Source organism: Protopterus annectens, chromosome 9.part0 (assembly GCF_019279795.1).
Source record: "Protopterus annectens isolate FY-2018-M chromosome 9.part0, PAN1.0, whole genome shotgun sequence".
NCBI lineage: Eukaryota > Metazoa > Chordata > Ceratodontiformes > Protopteridae > Protopterus > Protopterus annectens.
Window position 1 is genome coordinate 308,145,545 of NC_056743.1, and position 23,073 is coordinate 308,168,617.

Here is a 23,073-nt window from a genome sequence, read left to right on the forward strand (position 1 = left end):
GACTAAGAACCCTCAGTGCTCTCCCACTGAAAACAAGGAGGCATTCTAGCAACAGCTTCATAGAACAAAACCCCTCTCAGGAAGAATCAGAAATTGAGCTTTGCTCAGAGTCTGAATTAGAAGTCTGTGTACAAAACTCTGGATCCATCCCTGCATATTCCCATTCAGATTCAGAATCTTTAATCTCTTCAGGAAAAGAGTAAACCCTCTTTCTTTTACTGAAAATTACTTTTACAAGAAGAACCAATAGCCTGAATTAAACTGTGCCAGTCCTAGTAAACTACTACCCAAAAGAAATTTGAGAGGTAGATACACAATTGTTTTCTGTTCCTTTTTAATGGAAAAATGAAGCTAACCATGTTACTAATGGCAGCTGCTGCTTCCCTGGGGATGGGCACAGCATTCTGACAAAAGGGAACCTCTCTGTTCCCTCTACCAAGACTGACCAGAATGATTCTCCCCCTTGCCCACCAAGGGGACTCAAACAGCTGTATAGGACATAGCTAACCTCTGGAGCACAGTGGCTTATAGGTGCTACACCACAGGGATCTGGGTTAAAGATGAATAGTCTGAGTTATAGCAAAGGGCTACAGCAGAGTAAGCCACCCACCTCTGGCTGGGGCAAATTGCTAGCCTGCTGTGTTGGCATAGTTTATTTGCTTAACTGTTTCTTTTTGTGGCTGGAAGAAGGACCAACTGTGGGATCAGCAGTCTGTCCCCATGGCCAAGCTGAAAATGGCGCCTCTTTCTCAGGGAAGACAAACAGCAAATGCCAGTAAAACTGCACATCCTCAAAAGTTACTTTTAACTGAAAAACACAATAAAACTCATTTTAAAACACTATGGCAGCTACACAACTGAAAACTAAACACAAGTTCTCCACAGAAAATGTTTTGAGTTAGTTTACATTACTTTTACATTAATAGAAAAAACGAGTACTAGAACATTAGTCTCAAGACAGTCCATTAAAACATAACATTCCTAGTTTAAAATAACTTTCCTGAAGAGGAAAATAACACCAATACATTTAAGAAAATGGAAGGGCCAACCCTTTCCAAGGAACTTACCTTCCCAGCAAAGGAAAGCAGAAGCCTCCTGTCGATCCTCAAATGCTTCAGAGGAGTGTACTCTTTGGCAGCAGTAAAGCTCTGAAGGGCTTTGCACCCAAGCTTGTCTTTTAGTCAGCTCGGCTCAAGCTGCCTAACAGTTTGGGTGAGTGGAAGGTGCCCTGAAGCTTTGGAAGCTGGCCGGCTGTTATACCCTTGGCAAGATATACCCCATATAGCTAAAGCTACTGCAGCAGTGATCAATAGGAAAATCAGCATCAGATCTAAGACTTAATCAAAAGAGGTTAGAAAAGATTGGAAAGAGAAACTGGAAAGGCAATTCACAAGGGAACAGTGTAAGGACATCTGTATACCTTCTAAAGCTCAACAAAGTCCACAAAGGTTCAGGATTTATGCTTGGGAAGTGTTTACATAGGTATTTGTACATCCAAGCAAATTTCAGAGAATTTCTCTCTCAGGTAGACAGCAAATGCTAGAACTGTGATGGGAAAGAGTGCTGATTAGGAATGTGATTTATGGGAATGTTAATTTGGCAGATGTTAAAATTCCACACAAACAACTTTGTCAGAAATATCGAGGAGCAAATCATTTCGAGCTGGATGTAGAATATGAATTGCTCAGACATACTAAGAATTTACTAAGGTTAATGCTACTGGCTGCTAAGAAAAGCAATTACTAGAAAACGGAAATCAAAATTTACGCCAACTATACTTGAAGTACCGATTATTGTAAAGGAGATAGAAGAAATGGAGGTAGGTTCTTTAGATAAGCAAAAAAGGACATTACACAGAAATAAATTGACTTTGTGGGAACAATGCATACAGAATAATGTTCATGAGAAAGAGCAAAATTTAAGTGAGGGCAGGAATTAAGAAATGTATGCAATGGTGTAGTGAATGAAAATTGTTAGAAAAAAACATGTCTACTTCATGAAAATAATCTAATTATAGTTTGCGTGTTCTATTGCCATGTGTGTGCAATGCATTAAAAGCTATGTTTAATATAGATAAATTTAAAAAATAAGCAATGCTGCAACAAGAGAGCTGAATAGTTAGCTTGTCCTACAAGTCTATAAAAGTAAGATTGTGCCACAATTTCCGCATACATACACTGCAGAAAAATGTGTTTCCAGTCAATAATCCATTAATAGGACCATCAGCTTATACAAGCAGAAATCAAATTAACTTCAAATACTACGTCTGAAAAAAGGATCTGTCCCAACAGGACTAAACTTTAATGAAACATCTTTATATTCTGTAATTACTAATATTTTTCTTAAGTGTTTAAAACAATTTTACAAAACTTAAAATAAAATACAAATAAAAAAAGACAGACACTACGGACACCAATAAAAATGGGTGAACAGTGCATGTATGTGGTTGAATATAAGGTTCAGCCAGAGACCTCTGTACAATTATATACAAAAAGTAAAAGTCCAATGAAGTCAAAAGGCTGCAGATTCTAGGATTATGACACCACACTCATTTTATTCCAAAGACAAGATTCTGTTGCAATACAATGAAGAGTCACTCATCTGCAGTTTTGTCACAGTGGGTGCCCATTTGATAGCTGAATAATCCAGGACACATTTGTAACATCAGAACAGGGTGCAACAAACCCAGTCTTCTTTTAAAGCAGTCACACTTTCAATATTTGCAGCAGAAAAAACTGCTTAGTTTAGTCACTGTGTATTCAGTGTTTCATAATGCATTTGTAGGACTCGTATTAAGATTGTATAGGCAAGCCATACAAAAGTTTTATTATGTTACAGCAGACAGAACTGTTCTAGATCCTCAGAATTTCTTCAGGGTGTAAGCAAAATTGTCCCTATTACCAAGGCTTGGAGGAGAGTTCCAAACTGCAGAACTTGTTCGTTTATTATAGCGAGGTTTGCTCTTGTAGAAAATTTCTTCCAGTTTGGGATTTTCAACCTCTCCAAAATAGGACTGATGATCTGGTGGGTTGTAGTACTGACGATTGATGGCTTGCATCAAAAGTTTCCCTGTAAGGCACGCAGATAAGAGTAAGTACACATTCACCCAATATGTTTCAACTACATTCTCAAACAGCAGTATAACTTTCTTGTCCTACAAATCCATTTCCATCTCCTCTAGACTAGTCTACGTATCTAGTATGGACTAATGAGTTTTACCATGTTGCACATATCATGGCTTATGAGTAAGGCATCCATTTCACAGCTCTGTGGTATAGGGTATGGCATTTTGCTGTTCTCCCTGTGTCTGTGTGGATTTTCTCTGAATACTTTTATTTTTCCTCTACCTTCTAACAAAATGCTGGCTTACTGGCTACACTAAACTTTCCATAGATGTTGCATTTACCCTTGCTCTTGAGGGCCTGAGATATGGATAAACAGGGTCAAAGAAAAGCCAATTTACCTACCTTTTTCTTTCACTACCCAGATAATTGATTTGGGATCTTCACGTGCCCAGCAACAATACTGGCAGGATGGACTGTTTCTTTCAGTCCTGTATATCAGTAAGGTGACAACAGGCACTTATTAGCTGCACCACACAGGCAATACTCAATTATACTACGAAAGATATATACTGTTGGTAAACTGGAGAGACTTCTTGCTATATATTAAAAAAAAAAAAAAACTGCTTGGCTAGCAGTGAAACTGTTATCTTCTTGGCATTTGTAATGCCCTTTCCCAGACTAATTCTGGAGTAAGCAATGACTATACTAGAGAACTTAATGTTTGCCGATATTTTCTGAGACAATGTATTACAACAGTTATAATGTAAAGTACATTTAGTTAGCACATTTCAATAACTTGTGACATCTCCACAAAAATTCAAACAATGATTTATAAATTAAGAAATGCCACCAACCTTCTGCCCATGATGGGATTGGCTTGCGTGGTGCTCCCTCATCATCAGTAGAGTCATCACTGTTCAAATCCATTCCATAATTATTAGGATTGATTTTAGGAGGCTTTGGATCACAGCCCTTGGGAGTCATTTGGTATGACTGGCAAACTGAAGGAGCCTAAACATCAAACTATTGGTTAGAATAAATTTGTCAAGGACTACATTTAAAGGTAAAAACATTTATATACTGTGATTAGCACCACTAAAAAGAACAGCAGTCAGTGTGTTTCATTTAATTATTACTGTATTTTGTAAGAAAAAAACTAGATAAAAATTATAAAACTAAGCCTATCAGTTATGCAAGAAATGTGCTCTACAAGTCAGTGAAGTGAACAAAGTGTTTCCAAAATACTAGATTGTAAAATGTTAATGGAAATGCTTTGTAATTTTGTAAGAGAAATACAGGCTTCATGCTCAAATGCCTTCGACACAGAAGTATTGCAATACATTTTGGTAACCTTTGTAGAAAATTTATACAGCTAAAAATGGCTAGTTATTCCTCATCTAAGGAGGTTTCTTTATTCAGCAGGGAGCTCACCTGAACAACTATCCTGCCAGCAGAGGGAGATCATGGCCAAAACTCAACAGTATTCACGATGGACACCTTTATTTCTTCAAAGATCTTTTCCCATTCATCAATGTGAAGAAACCATAAATAAAAATGACCACTAAGCTTTCTGCGTGGAGGGAAGAATGCTGCTTAAGAAGACACTAAAGATCTGGAGATATGGAAGGTTTGACTCATCTTTTAGGGCTTTTATTCACAAGGCAAGGCTGCACTTCATGCATAGAAAAGTACAGTTGTGTACACTTACCATAAATGTAGATGTTCGAGTGTATTCACTGCTGCAGTCATTACATTTGGGTTATCCTGCTGGCAGGTTGCCCTCAGTCGGCCTGAATTCCAAAGTCTTGGGTCCTGCGTCGGTTGCTGTCGCCTCTTCTCTGACGTCAGGGGTATAAAAGATGCAGCAGACGCCATTTTCTTCAGTTTTTCTTGCCCCAGATGTCAGGTGCCCCCAAAAGAGAAGGCTAAATATATGCGAGTAAAAAATGCATACATGCACCAAAATAAACTTTACCTTCATCTACAAGCAAATACACCACATAGGTTGTATAGATCAGAGAAGTAAAGATAAGTTCCAGCAAAAATAAGGGGAATGGCGGGTGGGTAACCTGGATTGCAACAGTGAATACACTCTAACATCTACATTTATGGTAAGTGTACACAACTGTACTATGTTCTTCGTGTTTCACTGTTGCAGTCATTACATTTGGGTAGAGTCCCAAAGCTATGGTTGAGGGGCTGGAGCTAAACAGCATTAGGAGCGGCTATGAGGCCCTGCAGAACTGCAGTGGCAAAGCCTGCCCTGGATTTAGAGTAAAGTGGCAGATTGTAATGCTTTGTAAAGGTGTGCACTGAACTCCAAATAGCAGTCTAAAATGTCTTTGGTTGGTATTCCCCTATGAAAGGCTGCAGAGGTGGCTGCAGCTCTGGTTGAATGTGGCCTAATGCCCTTAGGCACTGGTTTGCCATGCTGTGAGTAGCAGAAACGAATGCAGTGACCTATCCACTTTGAAATAGTCTGCTTGGAGATGGCCTTTCCTTGTGATCCTGCAGCATATGCCACTAGTAATTGTTCTGTCTTTCTGAAATCTTTAGTTTTGTCCAAGTAGAATCCAAGTTGTCTGTGTACATCCAAAGAATGCAGAATTTTCTCTCCCTTGTTCTGTGGATTTGGATAAAAAGTTGGCAAATTAATAGTCTGGTTAAGGGCTACACTGGATACCACTTTAGGCATTAATGTAGGGTTTGTCCGCAGAGAGACCCTGTCTTATAAAAAATAATAAAGGGTTCGACAGCCATGAGAGCCTGTAGCTCTGACTCATCTTGCAGAAGTTATTGCTAGGAATAGAGCTGTTTTTCAAGATAAAAGCTTTATATCCACATTAGCAGCTGGCTCAAAAGGAGGTAAGGTGAGTTTTTCCAAGACTCAATTGAGGTCCCATGCAGGTATTGGTGTTCTCCTTGGAGGCCTTAAATTTTTGGCTCCTATGAGGTACTGCCTTAGTAAAGGATGAGAAAAGAGTGGTGGCTCTGTATTGTAATGAGCCGAAATGGCAGAGGCATGGATTTTAATTGATGAAAGAGATAGGCCTTTGTCCAGCATCTCAGTTAAGTATTGCAAAATCTGAGGAATATTTGGGACAACTGCATCAGTTCCTTGAGCTTGGTCCCAAGCACAAAATCTCTTCCATTTTCCAGCATATGATTTTCTAGCATCTCTTCCATTTTCCAGCATATGATTTTCTAGTACTAGGCCTTCTGGCTTCTAAAATGACATCCATCACAGCTTTACTGAGAGGTGTACTTTGTATGGCTACATTATCCGCTATGCTGCCAGGTTTAGGGTCCTGAGTTGGCTGTGCAGAATCAGATTGTTTTGTTGGGACAGTAGATGAGGTATTTGAGGTAAGGTCCAGGCTGGGCATTGAGACAAGTTCCTTAAGATCGGATACCAGTACTGGCGTGGCCAGTCTGGGGCAATCAGAATAATTTCTGGTTTCTCCTGTCTGACCTTTAGGAGTACCTTGAGAAGGAGAGGCAGTGGAGGAAAGGCATATACTGATAGGTTTATCCAGTTGAAAGATAAGTCGTTCACTTTCCATGCTCGTCTGTGACAAGTCCTTGTGCAGAATCTTTTTAGTTGATTGTTGTGAGGGGAGGTAAACAGATCTATGTCCGGGCGTCCCCATTTCTTTGTTATCATGTTGAAGACTTGTGGATCCAGGTGCCACTCGTAGGGATCCATGAGGTTTCTGCTTAGTTCATCTGCCAGAGTATTTTCCTTTCCTGGCAGGAATTGTGCCTGCAGATGAAATTGGCAAGTCAATGCTGTGTCCCATAAAGCCATGGCTAGTCTGCAAAGGTGGTAAGAATGAGTGCCCCCCTGCTTGTTTATGTACCACATGACCATGGTGTTGTCTCTCTTTAGCAGAAGTTGTCCCGGATGAATTGGGTACTTGAAGGCCATCAGGGCATTTTGAACAGCTAGCATCTCTTTTTGATATGTAGATGCATTTGGTTTGTGGACCAGGTGTCCTGAATACCTCTTCCTGCCATGTGGGCCTCCCAGGCATAATCTGATGCATCTGTAGTAAGGTTCTGCCTGACTGGGGGTAGTGAAAATGGCTGTCCCTTGTTTTGGTGACAAGCCTTTGCCCACCATCGAAACACCTGTTGCAGGCAGGGAATGAGAGAAATCTGTTTCCAGGCTTTGGCAATGTTGTGTCCAGACACTTTTTAGGTACCACTAAAGTTTCCTCATATGCAGTCTTGCATATGGAATTAGTAGGATTCAGGATGCCATGACACGCAAAGCCTGCAGAATTTTTCTTGCAGATAACTGGTCCTTTGTTGCCATTTCCTTGAAATAGGTAGTCAGTTGCCTTTGTTTGTCAGGTGTGAGATAAGCCATCTGGGCAGTTGTATTTAAGCTTGCACCCAGGAATATTATCTCTTGAGAGGGTACTAGTTTTGATTTCTTTTCGTTGACTGTGTACCCTAGGCATGTTAAAAGTCTCTTTACAAACGCCAGATGCTGTAGTAGAATGTCCTTGTTCTCTGCTTGAAGGAGGCAGTCGTCCAAGTAAGGATATATTTGTATTCCTCTGTCTGCAGAAAGCAATTGCTGGTGCCAGGCACTTTATAAAGATCCTGGGCGCAGTAGATAAGCCGAAGGGCAGTGCAGAGAATTGGCAATACTTTGAGCCAGCCTTGAATCTGAGGTATCTTCTGCATGACTGTCTGACTGGGACATGCATGGGCAGAAGCTGCTGCAAGGTCAAAATCTTGAATTTTGGTACATCCAGGAAAGTGTTTAGAATAGATAGGTCCAGTATTGGTCTCCCATGCTTTGCCCTTTCTGGGTACCAAGAACAGTCAGAGTAAAATCCCTGTCCCTGTTCTTGCTGTGGCACTTGCTGAATAGCCTCCATGTGCATGAGAGATGCAACTTGTTTTTGAACCTCTGCCCATTGATTTTTTTGGCAGGTCTGGCCAACCGTTTGCCCTTGGCAGGGTATGGAAGTGAAACTTGTAGCCTTGTGACACTATGGCTAGAACCCATTTGTCCTGGGTTATAATGTGCCAATTTTGAGAAAAAAGTGCTAGTTTTCCCCCTAAAGGTGCTGCCAGAAGATAAGTGCTTGGTGCAGGCAGGGGGAAGTCATTGGGACTGTTTCCTGTATGGTTGTGATTTGTCTTTTCCACTTTTGGAGGTAGAAGCACCCCATTGTTTAGACCTGTACGAACCTTGGGGCTGGGATTTGCCTCTAGGGTGTCTGGATCTGCCCCTTTGAGGTCTGTCTGACACTGGAAAGGACCAATTCTTTGTAGGCCAGTGTCTGCTAAATCTAGGAGGCTGTACTTGTAAGAAATCCTTGACCGTTTGCATAGATTTAGCTTTTTCCTCCATTTTCTTTAACACCTCTTCTGCCTTAACACCAAACAAGGTATCATGCTGTCATGGAGCAACTAATAATTTTGCTTTGACATGATCAGGCAGATTTTGTTCCTTTAACCAAGCATGCCTCCTAATGACAGAACCTGTAACAGCGGCCCTGCAGAAGGCCTCCAGAGAATCAAAACCACATTGCAAAGTATGCTTTCCAACTTGTTCAGCTGCATGCAATAAATCCTGCATTTCTTTGTTTTCTGCACATTCAGAATTTATCAACATTTTCTGTTTAAGCAGTGACATGACATATTGCTGATATTTGAGCATATGAAACTGGCAATTTAAGGCCCTTATAGCCAAAGTAGCAGATGTGTACATCTTTTTTCCATATCTGTCCAATGCCCTAGAATCTCTGTCAGAGGGGGTAGGGTTTTTTGCAGTGGAAGCCTTGACCCTTTTGGGACCTTGAGAAATAGCTTCTGGGCCTGCAGCAGGGTTTTTGAAAAGGAATTTATGAGAGTCAGGAACCCTGTAGTATCTGTCAGCTTAACAGGAGCTGGAGGTAAGGAGTCAGGGGTCAGACTAGACTCTGAAAACACAATCTATAATGTCTAACACAGCTGGAATTGGCCTGTGTTGTGGTAGTAAAAGGAAGTCTCTGAGCCTTTTCTTAGATTCATAAAAATCTTGGCTCTCCCAGTGGAAGTGCTCCTTCATGGTATGCAAGGTTTCCCCAAAAGAGTAGTCCTCAGGAGGAGAGGCTGAAGGGATAGATTCTTCAGCATCAGAATCCTCATAGGGAGGAAGGGAGTATTCCTGATCAGAAGAGGAATCAGATGAAATGGAAACCTGATCTGAAGTTCATAGTCTGTCTCTTGCCTCGGCCTCTTATCAAGAGGGGGATGGGAAACCCTGATCAAGCTAATTAAGTCTTTGGCCATTTTTGAGCATCTGTTTTTTGGGCATGGAGGCCTGTCTATGAGGCTGTTGTACTTGTTTCTTTGTCTTTAAAGGTGCTTTAGTCTTTGCCTTTGAAGCTGAAGTTGTTTTAATGTATAATTGTTTAGGTCTGAATACACCCTCAGAAGCCGATGCCAGCTCAGCGGCTCCGGACCCATCTGAGGGAACAGTCTCCGAAGGTCCAATACCTTGAGTTTCCAGTGGCCTGGCCGACTCCATGTGGGAGTCGGTAGCGCCCTGCGGCTCTAAAGTAGCGGGCGTCAAGGGCTGCGAAACCGCCTCACTGAGAACCGGCAACTGGCTTAGGAGAAGCCTTGTCGGTTTTGGACCTCGGTTGCCTGTCTTTCTTTTTCTTTGCGTTTCTTGTGAACTCTGGTAGTCGGATGGCTATCCGATGACATCGTATAATTAAATCTTTGGCCAAAATAGCTTAAAGCAAAATCGTTCCGATGCTTAATAGTGCGTTGGTTAAATCTAGCACAAAACCGACAACTAGCAACGTCGTGGTCAGGGCCTAGGCAAAGAATACAGTAAGAATGAAAGTCCTTATGAGGTATTTGATTCCCACAAGAAATACAATTAACAACTTTTTCTGACATCGGTCTGGAGCAAGAAAAAAGTTTCCCCAACGGGGGTACTTGGCTTTTAATGAAAACTTCAGATCTGAAATTCGAACACGAAAATCTCAGGAGTCGGCTGACTGGCACTTGCGAACTGCTTCTGCTTTGGGCACCGCGCGGCAAGAAAGACTGTAGAAAATGGTGACCGCAACCGACGCAGGACCCAAGACTTTGGAATTCGGGCCGACTGAGGGCAACCTGCCAGCAGGATAACCCAAATGTAATGACTGCAACAGTGAAACACGAAGAACATCAGGACATAACTATAAAACTGAACACTCTCATCCATACCCTCCCCAAAACCACTAAAGCTATGGTTCAACTATATCTAACTATGCAAACATGCATCTTTTCCTTCTATATAATGACATACTGCTATCCTTGCAGCATAAGCCATCTTTGTCATTCTGGCTACATTTTATCCATAAAGCTCTGCTATGCATAATTTCAGTTTACCATCAATGTTTTGACATTGTAAACTGCTTCTTGAACTAAATGTTGTAGCATATTCTTGCACCTGTAAATATGTAGATATTTGTTTTTTCAGCACATCCTTCCATTTGTAAATGCGTTTTGCTCATTACTTATATGATCTTAGTCACACGGGCTGTGCCTGCAAATGGCCTGTTGATCAGTGCACTACCCAGGTAAAGCATAATTAAAAACAAATTCATACATCCTGATTTCTCTCATTCTGTATATGTATAGATGTTCAGAAGACAAGGAGTGCCCTGATATAACCATTACATTCAGCATAAGAATCACGAATACAAAACATTCATAAAAGAATAGGATACTACCAAATCCCTGATCCCAAACCTATGCCCAAGCAGGATGCACAGGCAAAATCAGATCTATCCCTCAAACTTGTGCCCATTCTGTAATGCTTTGAGTAGGTGTGAACTCAAGTTCAGGTAGCATCCTCACTGATAATTTTGGGTGAAGACGGCTGCCCTAGTGAAATGAGCTCTGACTTTGACAGTAAGTTTCCCCATTAGTATCATAAAAGTTGATGCAACTCACCAACTATATGGGAAGGGATGTGTTTGGATACTTATCCATCCTATTTCCCTGGTTTGAAAGAAAACAGGTGCTAAAATTTTCTTACGTTTCTTGTCCTCTTAGCACAAGTGTTATCTGTGCACACCCATAATATGCATCATCTTCTACCATGTATTTTGTGATTTTGGAGGAGTTTTGTGCTAAAAGTTGAAGGAAAATTGAAAAACCGCATTGGTAAAGACAGGATGGGTGAAGGTTCCCAATCAAGGTCTGCAACTTAGGAATTCTCCTAGCTGAGTTGATCACTACAGTGTTTTCCAGGACAAGTATGCGAGAGCAGCAGTGTTAACAGATTCAAAGGGAATGAGTTGTCCTTGTTTGTGTATCATTTCAAAAATACAAGTCCCAGGGTAATGAGAGAGGTCTCTTGGATCTCTTTGGTATATTACAATAGTACAATTTTGTAGTAGTGTCAGTGAAGAGTTGTGTAATAACTAACCATAACAATACACGTCTGAAAAGATCACTGTTGCAATACTGCTTACTAGTGAGAATTATCCTGTCAAGGATACTGTACGTCTTGCCGGTACACCAAAGCTTGGGTGCCTTCCTCTTGTACAACCATCCAACTTACAACCCGTGAATGAGTGTGCTAGTACACAAGGAATGTATGGATGGGAAGTTCCTCAGAGATTAATGGGCCCAGTCAGAGAAGACTGAGGCTAAGAAAATATTTGAACCAGACAAGCACAGCAGACAGAAAAATGGTAGGTACACCCCAACCAAGGTGCAGGACAAGAAGAATAAATGCATATACTGGAAGTGATCAATTCTGGCATCAACTGTTATGTTGAGATCTTATACAGCTGTACTGTGTTCTACATTTGATCACTGTTGCAGTATTGCTCACTAGTAACAAGATTACCAGAGCTTTTATAATGACAAGGAGGAGGACTGTAGTACACGACACAAGTCCAGAATACCCTGAAGAATGGATCAGGTAAAATCAGCTCTAGCCTTAAAGAGGGTATCTCATAAGGTTTAGTAAAGTTGTAAAAGGAAGACCAAATAGCTGCAACTAAAACAATTATTGAGTTTAAACCTTAGAAAAAGGCACCAGAAGAGGCAACATCCCTAGTAGAATGAGCTTAAATGAAAAATCCCTCAAAGATCAAATCAAAGTAAAAGGCCAGAGAAATCAATATAGATTTTTATTTTATTTTTTATGCAGAGGGAAAAAAAAAGGTTATGTACTCACCATAAAGTTCCATCTGTGTTGTCCATTTTCATTCTTCCTCAACAAGTGGGTTTGGAACCGATCCTCTGATCAGATTCTACTGCTTTTTACAGCGCATGGATAATGAAAATTCTCAAGCTCCTCCCTTACCCACAATGCCCTAGTTCCCCCTCCATACCTCAGGTCTTGTTTGCTGACCTCATTGCTAATTAAAAACAAGGAACAACCACTATATGAGAAGCCAATACCTGGAGCTCAAAGGCAGGAACATTGGCTCCCTTAGCATCTTTTCATTCTTCCAGAAGTCACAAATAAAATGGTAGGGGGTTGGAGGGATGGAAGTTGAAAGAGAATGAAAATGGACAACACAGATGGAACATTATGGTAATTATATAACTTCTCTATCCGATCAATTTTCATTTGTTCCTCAACAAATGGGACAGAGTCCCCAACTACCTGAATCCCGGGTGGACTCCAAGAAAGGATACTCCAGAGTATTGTTGAGCCAAAGGCCGCCTCTCTCCTAGAGACCTGATCCAACTTGTAATGAATAATAAAGGTATGAGGATTAGCCCAAGTTGCAGCAGCACAAACATCATCTATGGAAGATCTGGATAAAAATACTGATGAATTTGCCATGGACCTTGTTGAATGAGCTCTCAAAGGTTTTTGCAAAGATAAACCCAAGAGGAAATGCAATCAGTTAGCCACTTGGCTATAGTTACTTTGATAACTGGCTTGCCCAGTTTTGATTCTGGAAAGGGAACAAATTTTTGATCTGATTTTCTGAATTTTTACATTCAGTACAAACAGAAATGTAACTGTCTGTGAATGACCAATAAGTATAACACGTATTCCCCTTTGTTTGAGAAATTTGGAAAGAAAACTGGAAGACTGACTGATGTTTCATTCTGACACCACCTTAGGAAGGAAAGATGGATTGGTTTTAACGGTACCCTATCTTTATGAAAAATTAAATATGGAGGATTAGAAGATGTGGCTTGAATTTCTGCGACTCTTCTAGCACTCGTGAGACAATAATATGGACTGCCTCAACCTATCACGTGGCATTTCCCCAGAATGTGCGTTGCTATCAGAAAACGACTGGATGAGATCGCCCACTGCCACAAACTCAGAGCTTCTCACTATAAGGGGTAAGATCTGGTTCCTCCTTGTTTATTAATGTACCAGACAACTGACATTGTCAAGCCTAAATTGCAATAGTCCCTGAAAGAAGAGTCTTGGAAGGCCTCCAACACTAGGATAACTGCTCTCATTTCTAGACATTGATATCAGTGCTGGCCTGTTCGAGGGACCGTGCGCCTTGGACTGCCTTTCCCAAGAAGTGCCCACCACCTGATTTGGGAAACATCCACAGTCACTGTGCCCTTGGGGTGAGGAAGGATGAAGGGGCAGAGTTGTAAAAATCTGATCTGAGTGAATCCACTACAACAGATGATTTTTGCATGCCTGAGTTATTCTGATCTGGGTGGACAAAGGCTGGTGCAGAACAGACCACAGAGTTGTTAGGTTCCAATGAAGAATTCTCAGATGATACCTTGCTAACAGAACCACAACTACTGCAACAAACAATGACCCTAAAACTTGGAGAATCAATTGCACTAATAGAGAAGTAGTTTGGATTATCATTTTGACTTGAAATCAAACAGTCTGTACCATTGGTAAGGGAAGGAAGGCTGTCATTACCGTATTGAACAAGGCTCCTATGATCTCTAATATTTGAGATGGTTCTAGTTTGGATTTCTTGTGACTAATGATAATTTCCATGTGAGAGTACAGCTGGAGTACATAATCTTGTGCTTTTATCAGCAGATGCCTGGTCGGAGCAGTTAAGAGCCAGTTGTCCAAGTAAGGAAACACCTAGAATCCCTGCAGTCTCAAGTGGACTGCTACTGCTGCCATGCATTTGGTGAACACCCTAGGGGCAGTGGTAAGGCCAAAGGGCAGAGCTCTGAACTGGTAATAACAGACTCCCAGCCAGAAGCGTAGGTTATCTTCTGGATTGTCTGTACATTTTTATGTGATAGATCTAGAGCACATGCTGTCATCCCGGTGCAAAAAAGACAAAATGGATTGAAACATAACCATCTGGAACTTTGTGTACTAAGCTGATTTGCTCAGAATGCAGAGAACCCAAATTAGTATCCAGTCCCCTGCTTTCTTCAGCACTAAAAAGAATTTTGAGTAGGTTCCTGTTTTTTTCTGGTATGGGGGTGACCTCTTGGATAATTCTCTTTTCTAGCAGCTTTTTAAATTTTGTGCACTTCCTTCCCCTGACTGGGTGGAGGAGGGAGGGAAAAGAGGTATTGTACAACCTTTGGAAATAATCCTCTTCACCCATGTATCTTTTGTAATCTCTAAACAGGCTCTCTGGTGCAGGGATAGAAAACACCAGACTGCCTCCAAAGGTGGACAATCAGGCCTCCTTTCAGCAGTGCTGGTAGAATCCATCAGAGAAAGTGTCCCTAGATTCTTGATTTTGGTAGCTTCCTCTGCTGTGTGGCAGCATCTTCTATTCGGTTCCCCTGCCCTTGGGGGAACTATTCTCCATATGGATCATGGAAAGGACCCTAGGACTTTCCGAATCACATTTTTCAACCACCTCGCTGATTCCTAGAGAAAGTTTTGAGGATTCGAAAAACGTATGCTCACTGTAGACAGGGTCTTACTATCCTGCTCACATCTGGATACTTGCTTTAACCTTGGGGCCAAACAAAGAGCATCTGTCCAAGGGAGCATTGACGAAGTAGGACTTAAAAGGCTCTGCGGAATTACACAGGTGCATCCAGGCATATCTACTAATTGAAATGCCTAAACCAGACACCTGCAAACTGCGAAGGCAATAGAGGTCTCTGCCTCAGAGGTAATGGTCCCAGAGAGGAATTTGGAGAGTTCTTTAATCAATTCTCTCAACGCCTGAAGTGTACCAAATAATTCAGCGGCCTAAGTGCAAGCATCACTGAAGCATATACACACTTCCCAAATCTGTCCAGTGACCCTAATAGGGGATGAAGAGGGGAACTCTGTTCTGCAAGTTCCTTTTTTGTGTCCAATGCTACAACCATGGAATCTACTGGTATTCTTTTATTCCAAAATTCTTTACCTTTGGGTGGTGCCAGGATCCTGTCTAGCTCTTAGGGACTGGCTCAACTGAGTTAGGCTCCTTCCACTCCCGCCAAGAGATCAAATCAATGAGCTCATCAGCAGGCACCGTCACTCCGGAGGTAGATGGGCCAACCCCAAAGGCACATCCAGGAATACAGACTCCTCTTGGGAAGGGCTGTTGGTAGTTCAGCCACCCCTTTGCTTGAGGATCTCCAGAATGTCTCCAAAGGAGATGTCAGGTGGGGATCTTGGAGACCCTTCCTCCTCCTCCTCAAAGTAGGTATCTTCGTGACTGACTCTTGAGGAGATCAAGTGTCTCCTTTTGCACTTTCTCTTTGTGATTCTTTGATGGGATGTTCTGGAGAAGTATCAGAAGAAACTATTATACCCTGCTGGGTGGCATGGAGACTTAGGGCTGGCTGCCCCTGGGGAGTAGAATGTTAAGGCTCAAGGTACAAAAACAGATGGGCTTGGGAAGAAAGATCCGAGGTGTGTGTGTGTGTGTGTGTGTGTGTGTGTGTGTGTGTGTGTGTGTGTGTGTGTGTGTGTGTGTGTGTGTGTGTGTGTGTGTGTGTTGAGAGATCATCCTTCCTCTAGGAGGACAGAGAACTCTCTCCACTGCCTCAAACGTAGAGTGCCCCAGAGAGAAACAGGCTAAGCAGAGAAGACAAGCTTCCGGACTGTAGGTTCCTTCTGACCCAAACATAGTCCACCTGAGGCAGAGGTCAGAGCCAAGTTGTCCAATGCCAGGGCTCCGACAACTTCAGAGTCTACTCCAACACCTTGAACCGGCAACGACACTACAGCTCTGACAGTCATCCAATTCTGACACTCAGAGATGGTATCGGAGTGGAAGATGCAACGATCTTAGGAACCAATACAGATGGCTCTGGGATTCTTGGATCCAACTGCTTCAAAACTAAAGGCTGGATCAGAGGAGGAGGTAAATAGGTGGAGTAGTACTTGTAAAGGTCTGCAGACTCGATAGGGTAGGAGCCTGGAGAATTCCCATCTGAATTTGTGTGGAAACAAATTTCCTCATCATTCTATCCACATCTCCTTCAGTCAGATTTCTGGATGAACAAGAAAGTACAGTTGTGTACACTTACCATAAATGTAGATGTTGAGTGTATTCACTGTTGCAGTCATTACATTTGGGTTATCTGCTTGCAGGTAGCCCTCAGTCGGCCTGATTAACAAAGTCTTGGGTCCTGCATCAGTTGTTGTCCCTTCTTCCATGACGTCAGGTCGTCAGGGGTATAAAACATGCAGCAGAGGCCATTAAATCATTTTTTTCTTGCCCCAGATGTCAGGTGCCCCCCTAAAGGGAAGCAATTAAATATAAAAGTACAAAGATATACCTCCAACAAAAAGCAAATTGACCAAAAAGGTTTTTAAGCATAGAAAAGGAAAGTAGAGGTATAGTCAAAAGAAGTTAGGGGGCTGGAGGGAGGGTAACCAAGACTGCAACAGTGAATACACTTGAACATCTACATTTATGGTAAATGTACACAACTGCACTATGTTCTTCATGTTTCACTGTTGCAGTCATTACATTTGGGTAGATTCCCAAAGCTATGGTTGGGAGAAAGAATTTAGATAGCATTAGGGCCAGCTATAAGGTCCTGCAAGACTGCAGTGGCAAAGCCAGCTCTGGATTTAGAGAAAATTGGCAAATGATAATGCTTGGTGAAAGAATGTACAGAACACCAGGTAGCAGCTTCTAGGATGTCCCTGGTAGGGACACCTCTGAGAAAGGCTGTAGAGGTAGATGCAGCCCTGGTGGAGTGAGGTCTGATCCCCTGGGGGATAGGTTTTCCATGGTGGTTATAAAAGAAATGAATGCAATGTCTTATCCATTTAGAAATGGTTTACTTTGAAAGAGCCTTCCCCTCTGCCCCTGCAGCAAATGCCACCAGCAGTTGTTCAGATTTCCTTTGAGGTTTAGTTCTGTCCAAGTAGAATGCAAGTTGTCTGGGCACATCTAAGGGATGTAGTATCCATTCCCCTTTATTCTGTGGATTGGGAAAGAAGGTTGGCAAATGAATGGACTGATTAAGAGCCACACTGGATACCACCTTGGGTATGAAGGATGGATTGGTTCTGAGGGACACCCTGTCCACATGAATGATGATGAAAGGCTCCACTGCCATAAGGGCCTGTAATTCAGATACCCTTCTAGCTGAAGTGATTGCTAAAAGGAAAGCTGTCTTCCAAGAAAGAAATTTTAAGTCTGCAGTAGCAGCTGGCTTGCAAGGAGGTAGAGTGAGTTTCTCCAAGACAAAGTTAAGGTCCCAGGCTGAGGTTGGAGTTCTCCTGGGTGGTCTCAAATTTTTGGCCCCTCTGAGGAAAGTACAGTTTTGTACCTACCATAAATGTAGATGTCCGATAGGTATGCAACTGCAGTCCTGACATATGGGTTGTCCTGCCTCAGGCAGCCCTTCGGTTGGCCGGATTCCAAAGTCTGGGTCTGGCGTCGGCTGATGTCGCCCTTTCCCCGACGTCAGAGCGCCTGGGGTATAAAAGCGTCAGCCGACGCCATCTTCTTCAGTGTTTCTTGCCCCAGATGCCAGGTGCCCTCTAAGGAAGGCTAAATTTTGAAAATAGAGAAAAAATTCCAGACAAGTACAACAACATAAAAACAAATACACCATGAAAGATAACCCCAGTTAGCTAAAATGAGGGGTAGAAACCCAAAAGAATACCACAGAGGGGTAGGTGGGAGGGAAAACCTGACTCCAGTTGCATACCTATCGGACATCTACATTTATGATAGGTACAAAACTGTACTATGTCCTTCAAGGATGCAACTGCAGTCCTGACATATGGGTTGAATACCGTAGCCAACCTGGGGGTGTTAGGCACTAAGACAAAGATGGTGTAGCTAAAATGCCCTGCAGGACCACAGAAGCAAACCCTGCTCTAGAATACAAAGGCAGGTTGTAATGTTTGGAAAATGTATACACGGAGCTCCATGTAGCAGCTTCTAAAATGCCCTTTGTTGCCACTCCTCTTAAAAAGGCTGTGGAGGTGGCTTTAGCTCTGGTAGAATGTGGCCTGATGTTAGCTGGCACAGTTTTTCCATGAAAAGAGTAGCAGAATCGAATGCAATTTCCAATCCATTTAGAAATTGTCTGTTTGGAAATTGCTTTTCCCTGCAATCCAGCAGCGCAAGCTACAAAAAGCTGGTCAGATTTTCTGAAAGACTTGGTTCTGTCCAAGTAGTAGCGCAACTGTCTGTGTATGTCCAAGGTGTGCAGAAGTCTCTCCTTTATTTTGAGGATTGGGAAAGAAGGTAGTTAGGTGAATAGCTTGATTCAGGGACACCCTGGATACCACCTTTGGCATGAATGACGGATTGGTTCTCAAAGAAACTCTGTCCTGATGAAAAATGAGAAATGGTTGTATTGCCATAAGGGCCTGTAGCTCAGAGACCCTTCTTGCTGAGGTTACTGCCAGAAGGAAAGCTGTCTTCCAAGACAGAAATTTCAACTCTGAAGATGCTGCTGGTTCAAAGGGAGGAAGAGTTAATTTTTCCAGCATGAAGTTGAGGTTCCATGCATGCACTGGTGGTTTCCTTGGAGGGTTGATGTTCTTTATACCTCTTAGAAACTGTCTTAGCAATGGGTGAGAAAATACAGGCGGATCAGTGTTATATTTGGCAGATATTGCTGAAGCATGTATTTTTATGGAAGAATATGAAAGGCCATTGTGGAGCATTTCGGCCAGACATTCTAGGATCTGTGGAATGCTCATCACTGATGGGTCTTGACCCTTTTTTTTGCTGTTCCAGATAAGAAATCTCTTCCATTTTGCTGAGTATGTTTTTCTAGTGGAAGGTCTGCGCGCCTCCAGGATGATATCTTTTACCCTTTTGGAATGTGTATCCTGAGGAATAGTCATGGAATCTTCCAAGCTGTCAGCTTCAATGTTTTCAAGCTGGGGTGTAGAGTCCTGTAATTGTGCTGTGTCAGAAGTGGCCATTGAGGAAGGAGCCACGGATTGGTGTGTGTCAAGCTCCGTAGCAGTGGGTACCAGTGTTGCCTTGGCCAGTCTGGAGCTATCAGTATGACTTTCGGTTGCTCTGTCTTGATCTTTAGTAACACCTTGGTCATCAAAGGAAGAGGTGGGAAGGCATATAGTGTTAGCGAGTTCCAACTGAAGGAGAGAGCGTCCACCTTCCATGCTTGAGGATGGTTTGTCCTTGTGCAAAACTTTCAGATGGTGATTGAGGTGGGAGGCAAAAAGATCTATGTCCGGCCTTCCCCATGCTTGAGTTATTTGTAAGAAAATGTCTGGATGCAACATCCATTCGTGTGGATCCATGATGTTTCTGCTTAGGCTGTCCGCCAGAACATTGTCCTTCCCTGGTACAAACTGGGATTGTAGCTCTATTTTCAATTGTAGGGAAATATCCCAGAGATTCATTGCCAGTCTGCAAAGAGGGTAGGAATGGGTACCTCCTTGCTTGTTTATGTACCACATAACTGTGGTATTGTCTGTCTTTATTAGTAGATGGCCCTGATGCATGAACTTTTCGAAGGCCTTGATTGCATGTATCACTGCCAGCATTTCTTTTTGGTTGATGTGCAGATGCTTTTCTTTTTGTGTCCATTGTCCTTGAATGCATCTGCCCTCCATATGCGCCCCCCATCCATGGTCTGAGGCGTCTGTTGTTATGGTTTGACTTGTATGAGGCTTGCTGAAAGGCAGACCTTTGTTTATCTGGCTTGCTTGAGCCCACCACAGAAATTCCTTTTGAAGGCATGTAATGAGTGGGATCAATGCTTCCAGGCTGTGGCTGTGTTGAGACCATAGACTTTTTAGATACCATTGTAGTTTCCTCATATGCAGCCTTGCGTGTGGAATCAGAAAAATGCAAGATGCCATGAAACCCAGGGCCTGCAGGATTTTCCTTGCAGTCATCTGGGTGTGTGTTGCTAATTTTCTGAAGTATTCTGGTAATTGTTTTTGTTTTTCTTTTGTCAGAAACGCCATCTGGGTGTTTGTGTCCAGTGTGGCACCCAGGAAAGGTATTTGTTGGGATGGTACGAGACTATTTCTGAATATTGACTGTGTATCCCAAGGCCTGCAGTAGGTAAATGACATAGTCCAAGTTTTTTAACAAGGCTTGTTGGCTGTCCGCTTGTATAAGGCAGTCGTCCAGGTAAGGGTATATTTGTATCCCCTGAAGTCTGCAATGTGCAATTACTGATGCCAGGCATTTCGTGAACACTCTGGGCGCAGTAGATAAGCCAAAGGGCAATGCTGAGAATTGATAATGCTCTGAGCCTGCAAGAAATCTGAGGTATCTTCTGCAACTTTGTCTGATTGGGACATGCAGGTATGCCTCCTTGAGGTCCAGAGTTACCAGCCAAGACCCCTTGCCCAGCATGGGAAGGAGTTGCTGTAAAGTCAGCATTTTGAATTTTGGCACAATAAGGTAAGTATTCAGTGCGGACAAGTCCAGAATGGGTCTCCATTGGTTTTCTTTTCTCGGAACAAAGAACAGTCTTGAATAAAATCCTTGGCCTTGTTCTGCAGAAGGAACATTTTCTATTGCTCTTATTTGAAGTAGGTTTGTTATTTGTTTGAGTGCCTCTGCCCTTTGATTTGGTGGCAGGTTTGGCCTGCCATGTCTTGTTGGTAGTGTATGAAAATGGAATCTGTATCCTTTGTCTATTATGTCCAGTATCCATTTGTCCTTTGTAATATTGTGCCAATTTTGTGAGAATAAAGATAATTTTCTGCCCAAAGGTGCTTCTAATTGAGCCCTGGATGGTGGAGTCAAAGTCAAGTCATTGAGATTGTCCCTGCAGAGCAGTGGAAGGTCCTGCCCCACCTCTCTGGTTCGGAGGCTGCCATTGACGTCCTCTGTAGGAGCCTCGAGTTTGCCTTCTACCTCTGCCACGTCTGTTTTTGCCTCTTTGAAATTTGTCTGTGTATGGAAAGGACCAATGCTTAGAAGGCCAATTCCTGCTGAATCTTGGAGGCTGTACCTGGAGGAAATCTTTGACTGTTTGCACTGATTTTGCCTTTTCCTCTATTTTCTTTAAAACCTCTTGTGCAGTAGCACCAAATAGCTTATGTTTCTCTAGTGGTGCGTCCAGAAAATTAATTTTCACATGGTCTGGCAATGTTTGTTCCCTTTAACCAAGCATGTCTGCGTATGACCGCACCTGTCATTGCTGCTCTACATGAAGCTTCCAATGCATCATATCCACACTGAAGGAAATGGTTGCTAACCTGCTGAGTATTATGAACCAATTCCTGTAACCCCTTTCTATCTAATGGTTCAGGGGAAGCCAATTTCTTTTGCAAGTCATCCAACATGTATTCCTGATACTGAATCATATGAAATTGACAATTTAATGCTCGCATAGAAAGGGTGGAAGATGTATATACTTTCTTGCCCCACCTTTCTAAAGCCCTAGAATCTCTTTCCGAAGGAAGAGGATTCTTAGCAGTAGTGGAGGAATCCCCTTTAGGCCCCTGAGAAATAGTTTCAGGGTCAACAGTATGACCCTTGTACAGAAACTGATGTGTGTCTGGGACCCTGTAGTACCTGTCTGGCTTGACAGGAGCAGGGGGGAGGGAGTCAGGGGAAACACTAGATTCTAAGTACACATCATCTAAAACATGTAAAACTGGAGGAATAGCTAAGGGTCTATACTGAGGTAGCTTTAAAAATTCCCTTAACCTTTTCCTAGAATCTGAGTATTCTTGGCCTTGACATTTGAAGTGTTCCCTCATGGAATGAAGCGTTTCCCCAAAGGAAAACTCCTCAGGAGGAGAAGCAGAGGGAATGGATTCCTCTGCATCAGAATCCTCGTAGGCCGAGAAGGCCTCCTCCTGGTAGTCTGAATGTGCAGAATCACCTGAGGCCTCATCGGAGGACTGGGGATCTACCTGCTCAACCCTAGGCCTCTTGACAGAAGGCGGCTTAGAGCCTCTTTCTGGATGTGGCTGAGAACCCCTAATTAAAGAAATAAGGTCCTCAGCTAAACTTAAAATTTGAGAACCAGAAGTGGATCCCAGAGAAACAGATCTTGGAGGGAGAGACTTAGCCTGTTTGGCAGCCTTAGCACGTGTGTAGGCCTTAATGGACATAGACACTGGAGGCCTAGCAGCCCCGCGTGCTGGAGTAGTCTTATCCACTGAAATGGTGTTAGAAGTATCCTGGGCTACGGTCTCAGAGGGGAGAACAGAAACCGGCACAGAGCTGGCCTCCAGTATCGAAGTAATCAGTGGGGCAGTGTCGTCGGTCTGTAGCGGTTGTGAAACCGGCTCAGAAGAGACCGAGACACTCGCGGTAGGCCTAAGCATGGTGTCTGCCGAGACCGCGGACCGCGTGTGTCGGTCCTTATCCCTCTGTTTTTTAGGTAAATGTGCTGTCGGAAGCTCCGACAGCATGATATAACCGAAATCTTCCCCAAAATAATCCTGTGCAAACTCTGCCCGACGCCTAAGAGTGCGTTTATTGAAAGAAGCACAGGCTGTACAGGCCGAGACGTTGTGCTCTGGGCCTAGGCAGGGTAAGCAGTAAGAGTGGAAATCCTTATGAGGTATTTGTTTCCCACAAGTTAAACAATTATTAACTTTTACAGTTTTATCTGACATCGGCTGAGGCAAGAAAAGGTCCCCAACGGGGTACTTAGCTTTTTTGAAGACTTCAGTAGCTGAAAACACAAGAGCTGGTCGACTGGCACT

General features: G+C 42.8%; 1 protein-coding gene across 1 annotated transcript in view; it reads right to left on the bottom strand.

Annotated features, from left to right (window-relative positions):
• Nucleotides 1–2,267: 2,267 nt before the first annotated feature.
• Nucleotides 2,268–23,073, bottom strand: part of LOC122810517 (inner centromere protein-like) — a 1,067,288-nt gene continuing 1,046,482 nt past the window's right edge. The window contains exons 17-18 of the mRNA XM_044082099.1: nucleotides 3,920–4,076; nucleotides 2,268–3,069 (exon numbers count right to left, since the gene is read on the bottom strand). Of these exons, the coding sequence (XP_043938034.1) occupies nucleotides 2,861–3,069; nucleotides 3,920–4,076 (366 nt within the window). The 3' untranslated portion in view covers nucleotides 2,268–2,860. The remainder of the gene's footprint in view (nucleotides 3,070–3,919; nucleotides 4,077–23,073) is intronic.